This window comes from Ixodes scapularis, unplaced genomic scaffold (assembly GCF_016920785.2).
Source record: "Ixodes scapularis isolate PalLabHiFi unplaced genomic scaffold, ASM1692078v2 PGA_scaffold0__279_contigs__length_252992795, whole genome shotgun sequence".
In the NCBI taxonomy this organism is placed as follows: Eukaryota; Metazoa; Arthropoda; class Arachnida; order Ixodida; family Ixodidae; genus Ixodes; species Ixodes scapularis.
The window spans coordinates 65,572,721-65,592,341 of NW_024609835.1; the positions used below are offsets into that span (position 1 = coordinate 65,572,721).

The 19,621-nt window shown below is 42.5% G+C and overlaps 1 protein-coding gene across 1 annotated transcript in view; it reads right to left on the minus strand.

Moving 5' to 3' along the window:
• Positions 1-4,344: 4,344 nt before the first annotated feature.
• The window catches only part of LOC8031140 (BTB/POZ domain-containing protein 6), a 79,223-nt gene continuing 63,946 nt past the window's right edge, over positions 4,345-19,621 (minus strand). Inside the window, exons 3-5 of the mRNA XM_002404399.5 lie at positions 18,248-18,480; positions 13,909-14,052; positions 4,345-8,723 (exon numbers count right to left, since the gene is read on the minus strand). Coding sequence (XP_002404443.3) covers positions 7,955-8,723; positions 13,909-14,052; positions 18,248-18,456 — 1,122 coding nt within the window. The 5' untranslated portion in view covers positions 18,457-18,480 and the 3' untranslated portion in view covers positions 4,345-7,954. The remainder of the gene's footprint in view (positions 8,724-13,908; positions 14,053-18,247; positions 18,481-19,621) is intronic.

Genomic DNA, 19,621 nt, shown 5'->3' on the forward strand with positions numbered 1-19,621 from the left:
AAAAATGTCTTGAGTCCAGATGTGCCGCTGCCAGCGTAATTTAGAAGCACGCGAGGTGCCGAGAAAACTCCGACGTTCCCGATGAACGCGAAACCGCCATAGTTCTCGCGCTTCTGTCGCTCTGCTTTTCACCGCGTTGCTTGAAGTTGAGGCGTCTTTTGGAAGAAGACATCCAAGGCGTTGATCGCCCTTCTCTGAAGGAAAAATTAAAAAAACCGAAAGGTGGTGGCTGAGTTTTTAATGACGTGCGCAGCTGGAAATGAAACACCCGCGAAACAAAGTGTCATTTAAAGTAATCTTGCGCTGTCTCGGTAAATCTTGGTTTTTCTTCTTTTTTTTTCATTTTTCTTCGTGGTTTTGTTAACTAACTAAACACGTGAACGCAAGTGTGCTTTGAGAATGTGTCCCTCTTGATGGAATCACCGAGCGTAATTCTGGACTCGTATTCTTCTTCGGTCGTCTGGTGCTGAATATATTATTACCCGCAGAAACAAAGACCTCTTGGAGTGTCGTAAATTAGCGCAAAAATGTGAGCTCGTTGGGCTCGCGGGGGTCTAGTGTGTGAGGTGAATTAGATTATTCAATGAGTCAAGCTGTATCGCCGCTTTGCTTTCGAAATGTTTGTTTGCAGCCTCTTCAGTTCTTGAAGCAAGGCAGATTTGCGATGCAGTATAGATTAGAAGAAGAAGCGTTTATAACTTTTTTTCACCATGCAGCAGCAGAATTGTCTATTTTATGACGCTAATATCTCTATTTTATTATTAAATTAGTTCCATGGCATTTTTTGTTGACATCTTTCTTTCTTTTTTGGTGCGACCCTTGAGTCACCTGGTTGGGTACGAAAATAGTCCTAAACATCGACGTACCTGCCGAGTTTACAGCTCAAGAGATTCTGACACGTGGGCAGAGAGGGTGATCCCTGACAACGGCCTCTTTGTTTTCATCCCTTGTAAGAACTATAGAATGTCCAAGTTTAATCGCGCCAGTTGTTTGCTGCGGACTGGAATCTCCGCGACCGTAGGGTCTGTATACAAATGGCTGTAGGTTGCGGCATCCGGCCAGTCTCATTCGCGACTGTTCGATCCGGCTGCCATGCTGACTTTGACATCCCACTACATCTAGCTGCTAATGTACAAGGTGTATAGCAGAAAATCGAACCGTGATTATCTCATTTTAAAAATAATTGACACATCATCCAATGCTCAACCTACATCCAAATGTAGTGCCAGCGGTCCCCGCCTGATGCCACAGTTCGAGAAATTAACGTTATCTAAGTCGCAAGTTATGAGCGATTTACGGAAATTTGCAATATGGAAATTTTGACCAACGGAGCCCGCGATTACATGGAGATGAATGAAGAGCGCTACCGGGAGCGAGTCCTATTTTCTCATGGAAAATTTTCGGAAATCCCTTGTAGCGTTTGAATTAGATGATGGTAAGTTTTCAAACCTTGGCACTTAGTTCGAACCTCTAGTACTACATCTGTTTGCGTGTGTGTGCATGTTTGTGTGTGTGGGGGTGGGGGGGGAGAGAGGAAGGGCGGAGATTGATAGACTGGCAATGTGTGGTTTATTCTAGCGGTGAGAAAAACACGGTTCTCTTTTCCCCCAAACTTTGTGTATCTTGTTTTAAGATCAAAATCGTCTCATTAAGCGTTCATTATTTTTTTCTTCGGATATTTACCGCCTCGTCGTTTTTCCGACAGTATTAGCGGAAACCAGAAAGGTGTCCGAGGTGGGTTAGCACTTTTCCGAGGTAGTCATTCTGGTGAACTTCAGAAAAACAAGTGCATCCCACAAAAAAAAAAAAAGAAAAAAAAACTACATCATTAAAAAACTTCACGAATCTGTATTTGTTAGGAGCTTCTCGTAGTCACCTTAAATATGCAACTATACAGTTCATCGCAACTTATGGCTGCTTATTTCTCAATTGTGCATTTTCTCGAGCGATCGGTGTTTTGTTTATGGACAAATCACGCGCCTCAACGTTCGCGCGGAGCACGTGATAGCCAATCATCGCTAGTGATCGCTAGTGACAGAAGCAGAGCCTTTTATACAGAAAGGCTTCGGTAAACTTTTGAGGATGTCGACAGTCCAGCAACCATTGCTGAATATGTCTACCAACCGGAGAAATGGTGGGTTCTTTCCGCCATTTCGTTTTCGACGCATAACATATACCATGCTCTTTCTGAAGAGCATGGAATGAACCCATCAACATTCAAGTCAGAAATAACGACCGCATCCGAAGATGCTATATGCACATACCGCACTTTTCCGGAGAATGATTATGTCAATCTCGTTGTTCGATAGATTTAGTTTTAAATTTAGATCCAATGATTGGCTGGTGCTTTCTGAGAAAGAAGAACACACAATTAGTGCGTCGATTACGCGAAATTATACAGTACCGTGAGCATAGAAAGACTGAAGGAAACATTTTATTAAGGAGTACCTTTCAATAAAAAATCAGGACTAGAAAAAATATATGTTGCCCTGTCAAGTGGGTCTGCAGTTTTCGCAATAAACGCGAGCGTAATTCATGGGGTGACGTAGCTAAGATAAGCATTATCTTTTTTATTAATTTTTACATTTGAAATATTTGTTTGACGGCTGCGCTTCACAGAGAAGGAGCGTAAGGATACTTGAAAGCAAACTGCGATATTTCAGTGCTGCTATATAACGAACAGAGCTGAAAATTTTTAGAAATCAATCCTGAGCTATTTTAGGTGGTGTTTATGAGTGACTAATCCAAAAATATGTTTTTATTAATTCTTAACGCAATGAGGGTAAACTGCAGTGATAACGCCAGTATTGGCCGATTGTCATCTCAAGAGGCAGACTTATACCATAATTCATTGTGGCGATTCTACATGAAGTCATATAGGCTCGTTCAGGCAACCTCCAGGTAAAGTAGCTTTTTTTTAATTTTGTCAAGAAAATATATGCAGTTGACAATTGTATGTGTATAACTATAGGCTATGATAGACATAGCTGGCCCTTTTATTCGTAGTTCGACTATGAAATCAAGAACGACCGTGTAATGTTTCCCCACCCATCATTGATCTTCTGTCCCTCGGAATCTGGACCCATAAAACGTTTCACGGCAATTTACGTAAATGACAAGAGTATGAATAGAATAACATTTCTAAAAAAAAAAAAAGAAAACTACTATCTTTTTTTTTATCTCAATCTTTTCTTAAACTTTTGTTTTACGTTTTGATTGTGCGAGTAGATACGATATAAAATATCAGCTCTTTGCGCACTCGACGCATTTTACGTATATACGTAAAACTAGGACTGTACCCCTATGGATGTTCATAATATAACAGCATAAATTAAAACTGATGTATTGTATAGAATCTTTACAGCAATTTTCACTCCCTTATTCGGTCGTCAAAGCGGATTTTTATGACTTTATGATGCAAATCACAGATACTCAATAATGCCTTCCTGTTTACTCAAAATCTCCACTCATGACTAATCCCTCTACATCCACGAATTACGCAGAGTCCCTCCGTCGAAGCATAACTATGTAGCTAAACTTACCTGGTGTGTAGCAAGCGACTCTCCGAACGTCCCCCGACGTCGATCTCGTAGTGCTGAGAAGACAACTCCCCTTTACTTCTTTGACATTTCAGCTATTCTTATTCTTCAAGCTGAATCTCCGTAATCCAATAAAAAGTTATAATAACAAGTTTTTATTCAATGCTCATCTACTTTCTCCGAACAAAAAATTACATTCCGACGAGCTAACTTCATGATGTAAATTTTAAGTTTAGCCTAAAACCTCTAAGTTTGTGTAAGCGTTTCCAAAGCATAAAATATAGCCAATATAATTACCTACCCCTTTACACACAAAGTCGTCATTATATATGCTTTAAATTTGTTTTAGATCAGGTATCGTAAATACCAAAGCCATATGCGTCATTAACATCCTACACTCACTAGATATCCTATAGCGAAATTGGCAACATCAAATAACACAAAAGCATGTATGCACGAAATAAACCTAATATGTTATTAAAATATTCAGCAAGACCTTGGAAGGGATCGTATTGGCTCAATCTCATCCCACACTTTTTTTTCTCAAGGAATAATCTTTTTCTTTTTCTTATTTTTTCTTTCTTCTCAGGAAAGTTGAGTCAATTTTATTTCTTGAAATCTGACGTTATAGTAAAATAGTACGTGCCGTAGGCACAAAATATATCTTACATAAAAAATATATACGACAATAAAATCTTCCCGAGTTTTACCAAAATAAGCAGTCACCGTAAAAACGTTCACTTCCTTTATCAACGTGTTTACATGAGAGTAAGTAGATGACGTTGGTAAAATGCTTTAAAACAAACATTTGTACAAACATTTACTATATCTTAAAAATTCTCACAGACCTATACATCCAGCAATAAATATACAAGAGAAATGCGCGAGCAATATATTTGCGAGCATTTTGAAGCAAAATGCGAGACTAGACAAACAAATGTTTCTGAAATGCCACACACTCCCAAAAAAAAAATGAAATGAACTAAACAATTCAATCAAGTTTTGGCAGCATTCTACATGAAGTTTCCAGGACCTCTCGGTGACTTTTTCACCCATCGACGCTGTACACACAAACATAACAAAAACACAACAAAACAACAGCGCATAAATTGACTTGGATGCCGCTACGAGTACAATACACCATTGGCTAATTAGGGAGTTCTAGGGAACCGTTGTTGCACATCCGATACAACACGATAGACCCTCCGGTATGAACTGCGCATGCGCTAGCGGAGATGATCCGCGCATGCGCAGTTCGTACCGGAGGGCGCATCGTATCGTATCGGACGTGCAGAAACGGTTCCCTAAAACTCCCTATTAAGTGACTAGACAAGGTAAGGACGTTGGAACACCAAACATCACCGCATGTATGAAAACACCCTTAATTTAAGCAGTATGCCCCATTGTTTCATGCTCATTACATTTTAGAGATTCACGCGCAACCTAAGCTAAGATGTATTATTCTATGGCCACCAGCGTAATTGTTGAATTATCGCTTCATGCAAACATAACAGTTGCAAAATCGCACTTTAAGAATATATAATATTGAACATCGTGTGGTTTACTGTAAAGCCTGAGGAAACAGGAGATTTTAGTCGAGGCATATTAGTTATCCCGATAATCACAAATGCTTTAAAAACAGAGATGTTGTTTCTTCTTTTTTTTCAAACAGTCTAAAGTTGTTTTTCTAAAGAATTTACTTGCACCATTGTTAACGCCATCGCAATCACAATCTTGTGGACAAGGATAGTGAAAGGGGCCTCGCATCTCAGTCAGGTATTTTCTAAGAACAAAACAGTAACGAAACAACATCGAAAGACAAGGACTGAGCAGAAATCAAGATCAGCATTGCACAGCAATTCTCTAGAGATCATAGAGTTCCCGAGAAAATGCTATATTATTTCTGTCGACCTAACCAATCAGCCGCACGTTGGCTGAAATGATCACAACATATATTGAAGACAACTAACGAATGGCTATTGCAAATACCAGAACATTCGTTCATCGCCCAAAGTAGGTATTGTCTCACGTTCTTATATTTATGGAAGTAGACCGCCTGGCATTAAAAAGCTCTTTACTATCAAAATGTTATATTCTATATCAAAGCATAAAATAAGAGACACGCCGAGTTGCCTCCACTTTTGTTTTGTAGTATATATCTGCCTCATTTAAGCTTTATATCAGTTGGTAAGTTTCTTTTAGCTTCCAGCTGTTCATCCCTCAAAGTTGTTTTTTTTTTATGTTGTTTTTCTTGTACTTTTGTAAAAATTCAAAGCATTTATGGAGTGAATACAGACAATTAAAAAAAAACAATATGATTCAGGCTTGGCTACGCCCCTGTAATGTGAGGGTTTAATTTTGAGTCTTGTTTCAATGGGTTAAAAACGTGATACCAAACAAAATACGTTGGCTACGTGACAATAGAAAATTATAATCGACGCTGGAAATCAATATTTCTTCCGGAAACATGATTTTTCACTAAATCCAGAGATAGAGATACGTCGAGCAGCACGTGATATGCCAATTGTGGATGCAATTAATTGAAACGTATGAGCAGTGGACGTCATTCGCAATTCAATCGAACTAATATTTTTATAAGGCAGTTTCGTTCGATTAGTTCATACCAGGTAATAAGTAGGACACATGTAGTCCTGAGAGAAACAAATTTATCAAGATTACGATCCCGCATGAGAAGGTACAGCGCGTCCCCTTTCCTTCCCCCTCCCCCCCCCCCCCTTAAGAATTTACAGCGTCTTTTTACAGTAAAAGTAAACAACGCGCTGCTGAACGCTCATTCTACGCCCAAACGCAGAACCAGCGGTCCGAACCATATGCCAAAGTTTCTGAACTAACCGTTACACCATTCCAAAGTTATATCTGCTTTCCTCAAAATTTCACTGAGAAAGTGAAGCCCGTATTCGCCAGTTGTCCGTAACTGGCGTCATTCAGCTCCGTGTATTCCAGGCTCCGTCGGCCATCATTTTTCCATTGCAAATATGGGAACATCTCTTATAGCGTTTGAATTAGATAGTGGTTAGTTCGGAAACTTTGGTATTTCGTGTTCGCACCGCTAGGGCTACATTTGGGCGGAGAATCAGCGTTCGGCGATGTGTAGTTTATTTTTTGAGGGAAAACAAACTCTAAAATGTTTTAGGAAATCCTTGTAGATTTGTTACGACTAACCGAGCTCAGCAAGAAAAGAACGCTCGCAAAATTTTCAATTTTTTTTTTCATACATAAGATCATAAAGTTACGCCTAATTTCTACTGCGAAATACCAAAACAAACAAATGATAAACAAGCGCCACTGTACCTTCTATTGTGCGCACTCTGTTTTAAGGTACCAATGCGACTGTACTAATATACCCAAAAACGCCGGCATTCAGATTGCTTGAGTGGCAAGCAAAATAAATAAAGTCTCGGAAGCATTTTTCTGGAGTGTTGGATTATATAAACATTTTCAAGATCACACAAAGCTTTTGTGGTCATCACTGCGATACGTACGAACTTAAGGCTGGCTCACACACTTGCGTGAGTTCGACCGAGTGCGACGGCAACGACTTGCGGCGTTAAACTTTTTACTGATTGCTATGGCAACGGGGCGGTTGTAAGCGGCTTAAAACTCCCACGGGGTACGTTTTTTGTTCGGGATGTTCGGTTTAAATTTTTTTCCACAAAAAAAAATGAGAGCATGCGCTGCTCGCGGCATTAAATCCCAGGATGTGCACTGATACATGGGCATTATCGCAAAACAGCTTCTAAAACTAACCAATAGGTAACCGAATTGGCGCGCACTAGAAATAACCATGAGCAGCGGTCTTTATCACTGAGGACCGGGATGTCATCTAACATAACACAAATCATCCTACCCCCAGATCTAATTGCCTTCCAACTGAACTTACGAGCGAGCACCGCACACATTAAATATTCAAAACGAGTCATGTTTACAAGTTCAAACAGTGCTGCGGGTCGACACCAACTTCGTCCTTATCCCACGTGTCCTCCCATCCCAACGACATCACTGCATGCTGAGTTCGCAACTGATCGATGACTTACATCAAGCTGACCCATGTTTTTGCCTCTCATAATGCCGGCATTGCTTTATACAGGGAAGTGTATGACAAGTGCCCCTCGTTATTTGATCAATTACGGCACTATTCAATCAATAATAAGCACCATAAGCAATCGTCGATTGAAGTTGGGTAGACGATGTAGCGTTCATAAACCCGTAAATGCCTCCCCGTATCGTAGAACTATTTTTGCCGACACGCACAAAGGTTCAATGGAGGTCTCGATAAGGACCAAATACGTAATAGGCACGGTCACTCCTTCCGTGATGGCCTCATAGAGCTAACACGTTCGCGCTCACTGTTCATGGTCACCCAAGGCAGGCGTGAGTGTCTATTACAACGGTCATCAGTCAAGGAAGGCGATGACTGCCCATGCCACCGTTCCAAAGCCTTTCTTGAATCTCTGACAGACAGTCTTGCGCTGCCGTGGAGCTGCCACCTTAAGATGGTTTCCAGGTTTCGAGATTCCCTGCACGGGGCCCTTGAGGGCTGCAAGACGGCGCTCGGAGAGACCAAGGTTGTATCGTAGGTGTTGCGGCAGCTGCTCAGCCTTGAGTCGCTTGTTCATGTAGTCCAAGACTAACTTTAGGTCCCGCGTTTCCAGAAGACTTTGAGCCACCGGATCTCGAAGGAATTCCTCGTTTAACTGAAAGAATCTAACGTGGATAGCGTCGTCTCCGAGCAGAGCCCGCCTGTGCTCGGGTGTGGGATCGAGCCTCTGCTTGAGACATGCCTGGGTTGCCCAGCGGACCAGGGCGTTGGCCACCGAGATTTCGGATTTCACTCGTAGAGAACTCCTAGCCACCAGGTCGGTCACGAGGGGTTGAGGTAGGTCACAGAATTGGTCGCTAGATAGCAACCATTCGGCGTTGAGGTCTATCAGGTCTTTACAACGGTCCTTGACTTCATTTAGAAGGTTCTCCTGCGGCTCCACCTTGCCAGTGATGAGCGACAATTGAGTCAAGACCTCGAGAACGTTATCCGCGTCAACGTGTGTAAGTAAGTAGTTCAAGCACCAGGTAAAAAGTTCGGGCACCATGTACTCGTCGGCAGCGTGCACAAGGGCCAATGTTGATGCCACGCAGTCCAGGTACACCTCTTGTGAATACAAAAACCTGCGCAGACAACACAAACAGCTCTTAGAAACAAATAGCTTTCGAGATATGTGCATGGAAAATTTAACATTGTTGATATTTTTAGAATATGTCTCCTAGTTGTTCACCCGATAAATATGCGGGTTTTATTCCTTGCAACAAATTTTTAAATACGAAAAAGACAACAAAATTATCCGCAGAATTGAATTCCTCTAAGAGAGAGAGAGATATAGAGAGAAAGGGGGGGGGGGGGCATAAAGTAGAGTCAATATTAAAAATGTATAAACTAACTAATATTAAAAGATGCGCATTCAAGAATGAACACATCTATTGCATTCGTTCTGCCAGGAACAGCTTTCCCCCAAACGAGATCATTTTTATTTTACCTTTTTAGCTGCCTAATGTTCTACCCAGTAAACGTCCAAGATCACATCAGATAATATAAGCAAGCGAATGCCCCTTCTTACGACTTGTATATTTTAAACGGGACCCCGAATCCCAAAATTTTGTCTGCCCTTCCGTCCGGGTATTTAACGCTAAATTTAACGGGGAACGTGACGTCACGCGACCTAAACACCGATTCAGTTCCCCACTATATTTATCGGGAAAAAGGATTCCACGTGACCTGACATTATGAGATGTATACATCGATTTAGTTTTCCCGCTAAATTTAGCCGGAAAATTCACATCACATGACCGGACACGTTTCCTTACTAAATTTTGCTGGAAAATTGATGTCACGTTACTTCCTCACGAGAACTATCCACCAACTCAGTTTCTGGGCTAAATTTGCAGGGGAAATTTATGTCACGTGACCCGGCTTCAAGTGACCTGTACACCAATTCAGTTTCCCCGCTAAATTTGGCGGGGAAATGGATGTCCCCTGACCTGATGTCACGTGACCTATATGCCATCTTTGTTTGTTTGTTGGTTTGTTTGTTTCGCTAAATTTACCGGGACATTTGACGTCACAGAACATATCGTCGCGTGACCTATACTTTTATATGTACATACCGTATACAGACTGTTTTTACGTATTCTTTCAGATTTGTTTAAAAAAAGCCGTAAAGCTACACTTATGCGGTTTGTGCATGTGAGTTATACGGCCAAGAAGACATAGTATACGGAGATAGTCGCAACTATTAGTCGGCTAATTAAGTAAAATTTGTTAGCTAACTTTTTAATTAGTGCAAATAGACATATAGTTCCAATTAGAAACTTGCTGAGCATCATCGAAAACCACTAAATCAACTCTTTTTAGAAGGATATAATGCCGGGGCAGCATTTTCCGGCGTTCAGTAAAAACGCTCCATTTGGACGCGTTTCTAGATTTCGGCTCCATATCGGAGCGCATCTACGCGCCCGCAGTCCTGCTTCCCAGTGGCTGCGACGCGCAACACACATCCGCCCTACTTACTCCATTCTACGAGGGAGGCGAGGGGGTGGCTTCGCGCCGCGACCACCGGGGAGCAGGACCGCGGGCACGAAGATGCGCTCCGATAAGAAACCGAAATCTAGAAACGTGTCCAAATGGAGCGTTTTTACTGAAAGCCGTAAAACGCTGTCCCGGCATCATAACCTTTTAAAAATAGTTAATTTAGTGGTTTTCGGTGATGCTCAGCAAGTTTCTAATTGGAACTATATGTCTACTTGCATTAATTAAAAAACTAATTCACAGATTTTACTTAATTAGCCGACTAATAGTTGCGACTATCTCTCTAGACTATGAGCTCTTGGCCGTATAACTCACCTGCGCAAACCGCATAAGTGTAGCTTTCACGGCAGTTTTTAAACAAATCTGAAAGAATAAGTAAAAGCACCCTGTATACTGATGCCACGTGGCCTATACTAAACTATAGTGTATATTGTCTTCTAAAGAAATTAAAGCGATCGCTCCTTAAACACTGCATTTCATACGTTATAAAACTTTGGAGGTAAAGTTCGTTCTTAATTTTCATGCGTTATAGGCCTTTTCACCCAACCTCGCATAGGCGCTGCCATCTTAGAATCAGGTGATACGGCCGCCATTAGGTTGATTGAACTCGTCGCTCCGCTCTCCCCTCCGCGCCTTGCCGAAGGCGTTGAATGCATGTTTCGGTCGTGTTTCACCGCGTTTTCTTTCCTTAATCCGGAAAGTGTCATTCGGCACTCATTTTAAATACCTAATTGCATTACATTATTACGTTCCCAACTTCTGCAGTTACTTTAGTAGCATGTTTTGACTATTTTCACCGCCTGCCTACCGGATACCTGCAATGGCAATATATGATGCAGGCTGAATTAACGTTAGCACTGACGCACATTGAGTATATAGATTACTTTAAGATAGCCTCGAGGGTTAAAGATCAATTACTTATGACAACTCAAGTTTGTTTACTAATATCCGCGGAACATTTGCATTTACGCGAAGAAAGGTGGCAAAAACAATTAGCGCAAGGAGCCACTTTGTGTATATCCTTAAAGCATCGTTCATTATATTTATACCAAATCGAAAACAGTCTTTTTTAATTGTATGGGGGATCTCGTAGAGGAAATAGGCAGCGAACGTTTAACGTGCACTTTATATTATGCTAGGGTTCATGGTACATCAGCATCAGGCGGTTTGTTTGCTCACATTACACGTACATCTCTTTGGCGTTCTTAATCGTTTTTCGCGATATAAACGTTCGCTTCACGAATTAAAAAAAAATACTGCAAACGATTTAATTTTCGCGAATTTCGCCAATCGCCGACAATTCGCGAAAAATAGGTCCCGCGAACAATTCCCGTAAAACGTAAGCAGATACTGAGATTCCATCACGTTGCGAAAATGAGAACCCGCGAATTATTCAAAAACTTCTGCTTTGACCTAAATCGCGAGATATTGAGCCCGCGAAACATAATGCGTTTACAGTACACCATAATCAGTCCCTGTTCCCAGTGTTTAAAGTGCTTTAATGATTTGATTAAGATAAGCAGTTCAATAGAACTCATTTATATAAATGCAAATGTCGCGATTTTCAGCATGAGAAACTGTCAGAAGACAGCTGGAGAGTAGTTTGGGGTTAGCAATATATGACGCCGAGAAAAAGCCGTCTACATGAATATCACTCGAGCGCGGCGCTGTCGATGGTCAATAGAGATTTAATTTCAGTGCCTGGCGGCGCCAAAATATACATCATCTTTTGTGGGGACCCTCTCCCTGGCTCCTCCGCGCTCCGTGACCTTGCTGGTCCCCGCCGCCGTACCGGCCGTACTATCGGGCGCTCCTTCGTTCCCCGTGACCTTCCCGTTTACCGTCGCCGTCCTGTCGCGGAACGTCCGAGCTCTCCGGGAGGGACGGGGCAAGCGCCCCCTCACCCAGCGCTGACGTCGGAGGATCGGCTCGCAGCAAGGTTCCCGATTGGACGGTCGGCGGGACAAGGACTTGGGAAGGTCTCAAAAGGGGAACGGAGACAAAGGAAGAGGGTTTGGGCTGCCGACTTCACAAGGGACCGGTCATGGAGGCGAGCTCGGACGGCGCTGGACGCTGGCGCAGGGAGTGCGGGCACTACGTCGAGTGGCGGACTCGACAAACGGACCGGACAGCGACCCTGGACGACGACGTCCCCATGACGCGGTGTGGATGACCACCGCTGGGACTCGGAGCAGCTGCTGTGGCAGCGGACTCTCCCCCGGCCTCGCTGATGACCGTCCCCCGATCCCGAAACCCCCCAAGGCAATGAGTGAGTGAATAAACCCTTTTGCCGAGAGCGAAGTATTGCAGTGTCATATTCATCCGGAGACAGGGTCTGAGGGAACCGGAGTTAGAAGATGCCCGCACTTTTCAAACAAGCAATGATATATCTACACAGGTCCATGAAATTGCGCCTGATGTTCGATTTCAGTCATATATTGGCGGTTTCTTTTTTTTTTTTTGTTATTGATTTTATAAGGCAAATTTTACTGAAGCCAGATGTCTGGCTTAATTTGACGTGTCTGTCACTTGTGTAACACCTTGAGTAAACCAACATTCTGAAATACGGTTAATGAGTACTTTAGCAGGGCCGATAATGAAAGAATTGACCAACTCGGCCTAGGTCGGAGTATTAAAATAATCATTGAGTACTTAGTTTCTTTAAAGAAGTCAGGCCTATATATGAAATACCACTTCTTTTTTATAGATTATTTATGTCATAATGGCAGATTTTTCGGTTTGCGAAATTCAAAAGAAGTTGTTGTCCGCTAAAACCAAGCAGGGAGCAGTAAACTTGCGAGTTCATATGTCCTTCGCGATGCAGCATACGGTTAATCATGTTGGGGATCTGCTTCTTCCCTATGTGAGAATGCATTTGTCTCATCATTAGTTTATTTTTCTGCAATCTAGTTCCATCGGGTACGACCGTATACGACGCTAATTCTCCCCGTGCGTCAGTTCAGTCGTTTCGTCGCCGAATCTAGCTGAAATTAACTTAACAATGTACGCAATAAGATTCATCAAAGGTGCTTGTAAAAATACCCGTAGTTGATGCTCGAATTCCTTCTCAAAGTAGCTCAGTAGCACTGTTTCGTTGGTTGTAGGCTACAAGGGACACATTTGTTTTACAAAATTAAGCGAAAACGACATTAAACAACAAACACAGTCACGTGCGCTCTGAAACCGAAACCAACCAAATTGAAGTAACTTAATGGCGGCGAGTGCATCAGCGCCCCTTATCCGCAGGTCAGGCAGCTACTGAGATGAAAAGGTCTAGAGTATGGAGCAGATCGTATCAAATATTTCCTCTTTCCAATAAGCGGCTAGCACGTGCGTTTTTCATTTCCACCAAGGCGGTCTTGTCTTAGTGACATGTTGGAAGTGAAATCAGCGTCTCTGGCAAATGTTTCTGCGCCTACTCACCCGTAAAACGCCCAGACAGCGAATCACTGTGATCTAGGGAGCAAGCTCGAGAACAAAGTCGGAAAAACGTTTTCATTTGAAAATAAGACCGGATATGTAACATTAAGCCTAGTGTTTCAGGTGCTCATGTGATGCCCAATGTCGCGACGCCAACTTCACTTTTATCTTGAAAAAAAAAAAAGAAATACAAACTTAATTCACGGACCTCCCTCCTCATATCGAAGTGATTGATGTGCTTGATGTTTTACGAAGAGGTAGACGCACGGGTATTTTTGAAGCGAGAGCGAGTTTGAAGAATGTCAGCACAAGTGTGTAACACAAAGTATTCTTCCGAACAAGCAAACTCACGCAAGTAACTTAACAAAGACGTCCGGCTGCATCTTGGGAAGCCGCAACTCCGCTACCGCACAGCCGTCCCCGACTCGCTGGGCGTGACGAAGGAGGTTATCGAGCACCGGGCTCTTGCGTAGCTCCTTCTCGTGGGCCGGAAACCTGCGTCAAGTAACAAGCAGCAATTCGCAAGTTCGCCAAAAGACACCTTTATTTAGAAAACAAGCCAGGCTCAGCGTGCTTGCTTAAACTGACTAGAAACGTTGTTTTTTTTTGTGTTTTTTTTAAGCAGTCAAAATGTCCCAATTGCCGAATGGATTTAGCAGAGAAAAACTTAGAAAATAGTGTTTTCGTTAGCCTGTTAGGAAGTGTTAAGGTTTGACGTGGTAAGCACTCGAATTCATTCCCAACAATCATGGACATGGTCCACTTGCGCCATCTATCTTCAGGCGCAAATACCCTGCAAAAGTTTCGATGGAAAAAATCGTTTTCTCGTCCTAAAATAAGCACAATTTTCAAAGCGCCTTCTGACATGGATTCTTGATAGGCGTTGACATCGCCTACACACAAAAAGAGAGCCTAAGAAAGACTGGAAGGTTGTTCCAACTGCGATTGAAATTCTGCTTAGATGGCATGGGAAATCTCAAGAGAGAAACGAAGTTTGGGGTACTAAATTAATCTACGCATACCCCTAAAACAAGTATGCGTTGGTTAAGGAGGCCGGGAGTAAGGAAGTATGAGCGACTTCTTTAGAGACGATAATTCACGGTAATACCAATCAGAAAAGTTCCTAAACTCCTCTCCCGTCAAAAAAAAAACTTCACCTCGCTTCAGGTAGACTACAATTTCGTCCTACACTTAACATTTCTTTCCATTTTATTCAATTTAATTATGTTTTATTGCAGCATAAACAGCAACTTGCACCTTGGCAAGCATAAATACACTGACAGCATATTTATGCATGCTAAGCTTTTTATTTGTACATGACATATGAGAGCCCAACTACCCAGAAGACAATTTGCGGCACGAAATTCGTTTTTCTTTCCACGCGAAAACTGCCGATCGAGAACTGGCAGGTTTGAGTCACGCTCACTCTCTTCTTTGTGGTCACGTGCCGTTTTCTATGGTTTATACACAACCGTTCAAGATAATCACAACCGTGGGTTATCGAAGGAACGCACTTAATACTAAAAATGAACAAAAAATATGATACCCATTTTTTGTGGCTTCTAAAAAATTGCAAATACGTCAACCGAAAAAAAAAAAAAAGGTTGCACAGCCACGTGATTTTTGGTAACATTCTCCTCCTCTATATTTCTTCTTCCTCCACAGTAGAGTTTCTGTTTCGATTTCGAGCAGTTGCGTATTTTGTCTTTAATAAAAGTATACGTGACACTATAGCAAAATATTGATTGGGTAGTCTCCGCGTATTATATCAAATCGCGAGGCAAAAAATTAAAAAAAAACTTTGGAGGGGGTGGGGGGAGTGTGCCAGTGTCCCTTTAAGAAAAGGATTTCCGGGAAGAACTTTTATCTTATGATGCGGCTAAACAGAAGTTATTTTGTTGCGCATAACAGAACACAAAAGAATGCTGATGGCGTCTTTGTCAAAAATAGTTTTAAAGGCGACTACTGGAATCAGATCCAGGCGAGCAGGGCGAATGATCTCAGAGGAATTTTATTTCTTCATTTCTTTTGTGATCCTAAAATCATGTTCGTCGCCGTCGCTGGATTGGCTATAAAGGACGACAACTACAACACAAAGGGTGTTTCATGGCAGGCCGCCTCGGTGGCTCCGGGGCAAAGCGTCGGCTTGCTGATCCCGGCCGAGGTGCCCGCAATATGACGAGGGCATACTGCGGAAGGCGCCGTGTAACCGAGCTCTCAGTTACACGTCAAAAGATCCCCAGATGGTCGAAATTAATCCTCAGTCCTCCGCTGGGGCGTGCCAGATGCCCTTCGTTTGGTAGGCGTGTAAAACCCCCAAATTTGACTTTTTGTTTCGTGGCGAAAGATTCATACCAGAGTTGTTTCATCGCTACTTTCATTGTCTGTACAAAATAGCAAGCCAGCAAGCCGTGACTAACCCCTTAGGTTAACCTTCTCATCATTGTTTTCCATTTCTTTCTTACTTCATACTCGCACTATAGTTACCGAGTAGGGTCACACACTTGCGACTGGCTCAATAGATGTGCAGCACAAATAGAAACAAGAACCGATTTCGTCTGACCAATTTTGATAACTTGACAGGCAGCAATACCTGGATTACATATCAGTGGCACGTGCACTTCGAAAGTAGGGCCTTTTGATAACACTGTAGGCGATGCTAGTTTTTATTTTGTTATTACCAAGTTGTTCCAGAAGAAAGAAGCGCGATACACATAGGAAGCTGCTAGAGACAGTAGGCATATGCGTGAAGATTGAGTCTTTCCATGTCTGTGTCTTCTGTAATAATGCTAGGAGGGACTCGCGAAGTACACTGATTTGAAGTGAACGCCTTAATTCTTCAGCCAATTTCCTTCTTATTTCGGTACCAGTACTGGGCAATTCAGTTCGTTCAGAAATTACCAGCAAGGCCAATGTAAAACGAAACACTCAGAAACCCGCATCTGGTCAAGAAGGAATGAGACGAGTATTGTATTCTATTTAATTTTGATATTTTATAGCTTCGAGAGTCCCTTGCAACACATGAAAAAGACTATTTGCGAAAAAAGCATTCGTGCAAAGTTTAAACTTAGATTTGTTGTGTTTTAAGATATTAGTCTAAATATATTAATGTAAAACAATTATAAATATTTAGTTGTTATGTACAACAATATATTTGCCTTAGTTGAACAGCAAAGGTCCTGAATGTTCCGTAAATATCATATTTATATAGAATATATGGAATTTATTTTGTGTATTTGAACATCACAAGCCCTTTATGGGGGAATACATTAAAATATTTCAAATGCACCAAGGTGCTTTAAACACTTAAAAAATATAACCATATATAGTTAATTTTCACAAAACTGAAAGATAGTCCTACGGATGCACCGTACCCACAGTTCCTGTGTGCCAACGTTCATTCTTTAACTTTTGCAGCGTCAGCTGTCAGCCTCAAGCTCTCCGCAGATCGTTGTCGTATCCACAGAATACTTCGCTCTCTCCACGCCCCAAAATGTGGATTACCGGTCACATATGTAATGTAGCGTTTTTTTACTCAAACGCCTCTTCGTGCATTTTAGAAAACTATTATGCTTAAAGTGCGCCTTTTTTTTTTAGCATGGCTTTCAATGAGTAGCATGCCCACTCTATTTGTGACTCTCATTTTACCAAAGTTGTGATATGAATTTGCCATCGCAATCAATTATTTATGTAATTAAAAAAAATCATGGTCTACTATTCAACTTTCTCACATCCCAACAAGTTCTAGCCTTCACGACATGATGAAGGACAGACCATTTGACCAAAATGTAAATCGATTCGATGAAACGACTTTGGGTGAAGTGTGTGGCAAGCGGGCGTTAAGGTAGTGTAAAACATCAACCAGAAATGCCAAGTCGCCCACCCGGTTAGAATTAGAATGTTTCTGCCAAGCCGTCTTTTTATGGTGAAAACTGCGATCCTGCGATCTCTTTAAAAAAGATTTAAAAAAAAACAGCAAAACTCTCGCTGTGTTTATGTAGTACTGGACATCACCGGTAGTAAGCCTCTGTGTGCGACAAAACTGTTGAACACTTTTAATGCAGCAAGTGAATAACGGATAACGTACTTACGTTACTTATTTCGAGTAACGTGTAGCCGTAGTCACGTCACCCCTTACTTCTTTTTCCCAAAAACTTCCAAAGGAATCACACTTCAATTTTTCTTTGTGTTTCTAGGTGCCAAGTTATGAATTTTTGCACCCGTCCCGCATTTCGCTCGCAAGTATTCTGGTGGAACCGTAATAAATAGGAAAGGGTAATTACGCTAAGTTTCTGCATGGCCATAACGTTTCTTGACATTATGTCGATGCATCCTGAAAATGTTTTATTTTGACGTCACGTAGGTCTGAAACGCGTTCTTTTTATTTGCAAGTAACAAGTAACGTATTTCGTTACGTTTTTCGCCTATAACGCCTTCAAAAATGAATATGTGTATGTGGGGCGGGGGATCGTTATTGATAGCGTGCCGGGGGCCGCATATTATTGCCTTGTGGGGTGGCTCCAGCCCGCCCTCCGTGGATTCCGATAGTAGCAAACGCACAAAGACTATAATTACCGTGACAATGCACTGTTCACGCTCCTTAATTGTCTCCATTGGGTTATGGCGTCGACTGCGCCCGGACTTGGTGTGAAACATAGTCTATGCTCAACTCCTCGAACGAAGGACAGACCTGCGCTCCTCCGGGCCGACGAGGACCACGACGTCCCTGCGGTCGTCACAGAGGCTGATGTCCGGCGCCGACGGCAGTGCGCCCAGAGGCGGCAGCGAACAGCCCAAGCTGGTCTGCGTGTGTGGAGACCTCGGATGGGGCAGCGTGCTGATGGCTCTGCTAGAGGAGCCTCGGAAGCTCCGACGGCAGCACCGGCACCTGTCGCCCATAGCGCGTCGGCCACACGCTCCACACTGCACGAAAGAGTGTCCCATGATCAGTCTTTCTTGTCTTTAGAACATGATTTGGGCGCAGGTTACATCAACATTTCGCCATTTTTAAACAAAAAATATGAAAATATTAGCCACCTAGGTACAGGCTTGTAAGTGCAGCCATCTCTCCAAGATGTGGCACTCACTCAAAGCGACGTTGTTAGGCCCAGTACGCTTAGTACAAAAAACCGACGTGTTCTGTTTGGGAGACAATGTCGGAAACACCCAGTGTTGGGAAGTACTTGAGGTACGTTGTATTTAAAGTACTACTTTAAGTAGGTTTAGAAAGATTGTACTTTATTTGAAGTACATTCTCTAAGTATGTGCTTGTACTTTACTTAAAAGGAAGCTGAAAATAAAACGCGTTAGAGGTGAATTCTGGCGTGTTTTTATCCCGTGAATCTGAATATCACGTTCCCTTTCCCCGAAGATGTAACTAAACGCGAGAAAACACAAAAACCTCCCGCCAGTCGTGACCTATTACTAGGATTTTTGGGCTGCCAAGCGCGTGTCGCTCGTGTGGGCAGAGCGTGCAATTGCAAGCTTACCAGGTATATTTCCCCACACTGACACCAGTCGTGACGTCCTTTCTGACTTTCTGGAAAATAACAAGGGTGCGCGTGCATAGCTTTGATAGGCGCTGTAGATGAGCGAGAGCGGAGACTCCGAAATCGCCTAATATGACGTCACACCGCGGGGAGGAGGAGCTTCGGCCATGCATTGAAAATTATTTTCTGCCACCGCGTGCACCAAAGCGAAAACTAATCTCAGTATGTGTGATCCCGGAGGTCGAATGAAGGCGACTGAAGTGTTTTTCCCCAAATACAAAAATCCGCTTCAGTTTCCCTTTAAAATATATTTTCTGTTACTTTCTAAGGAAAGTACACCTTTAAACTTCAAAGTACAATTCCCGAATTACGTCAAACCTTTTTTCCATAGCGGGGTACAAGGCGGCTCCCTATAAAAAAACATGGTAGACGAAAGGCATAAAAAAAGCACAATTTCGGCAAGCCGGATTGTCTTGTGGTTTTCAATATCCACTGCACAATCTTATTTTATTTATGTTGGGGTGCAGATTTATGTCTTTTCATCAACTGGGTATACGCTGCTAGGTGCCCTCAGG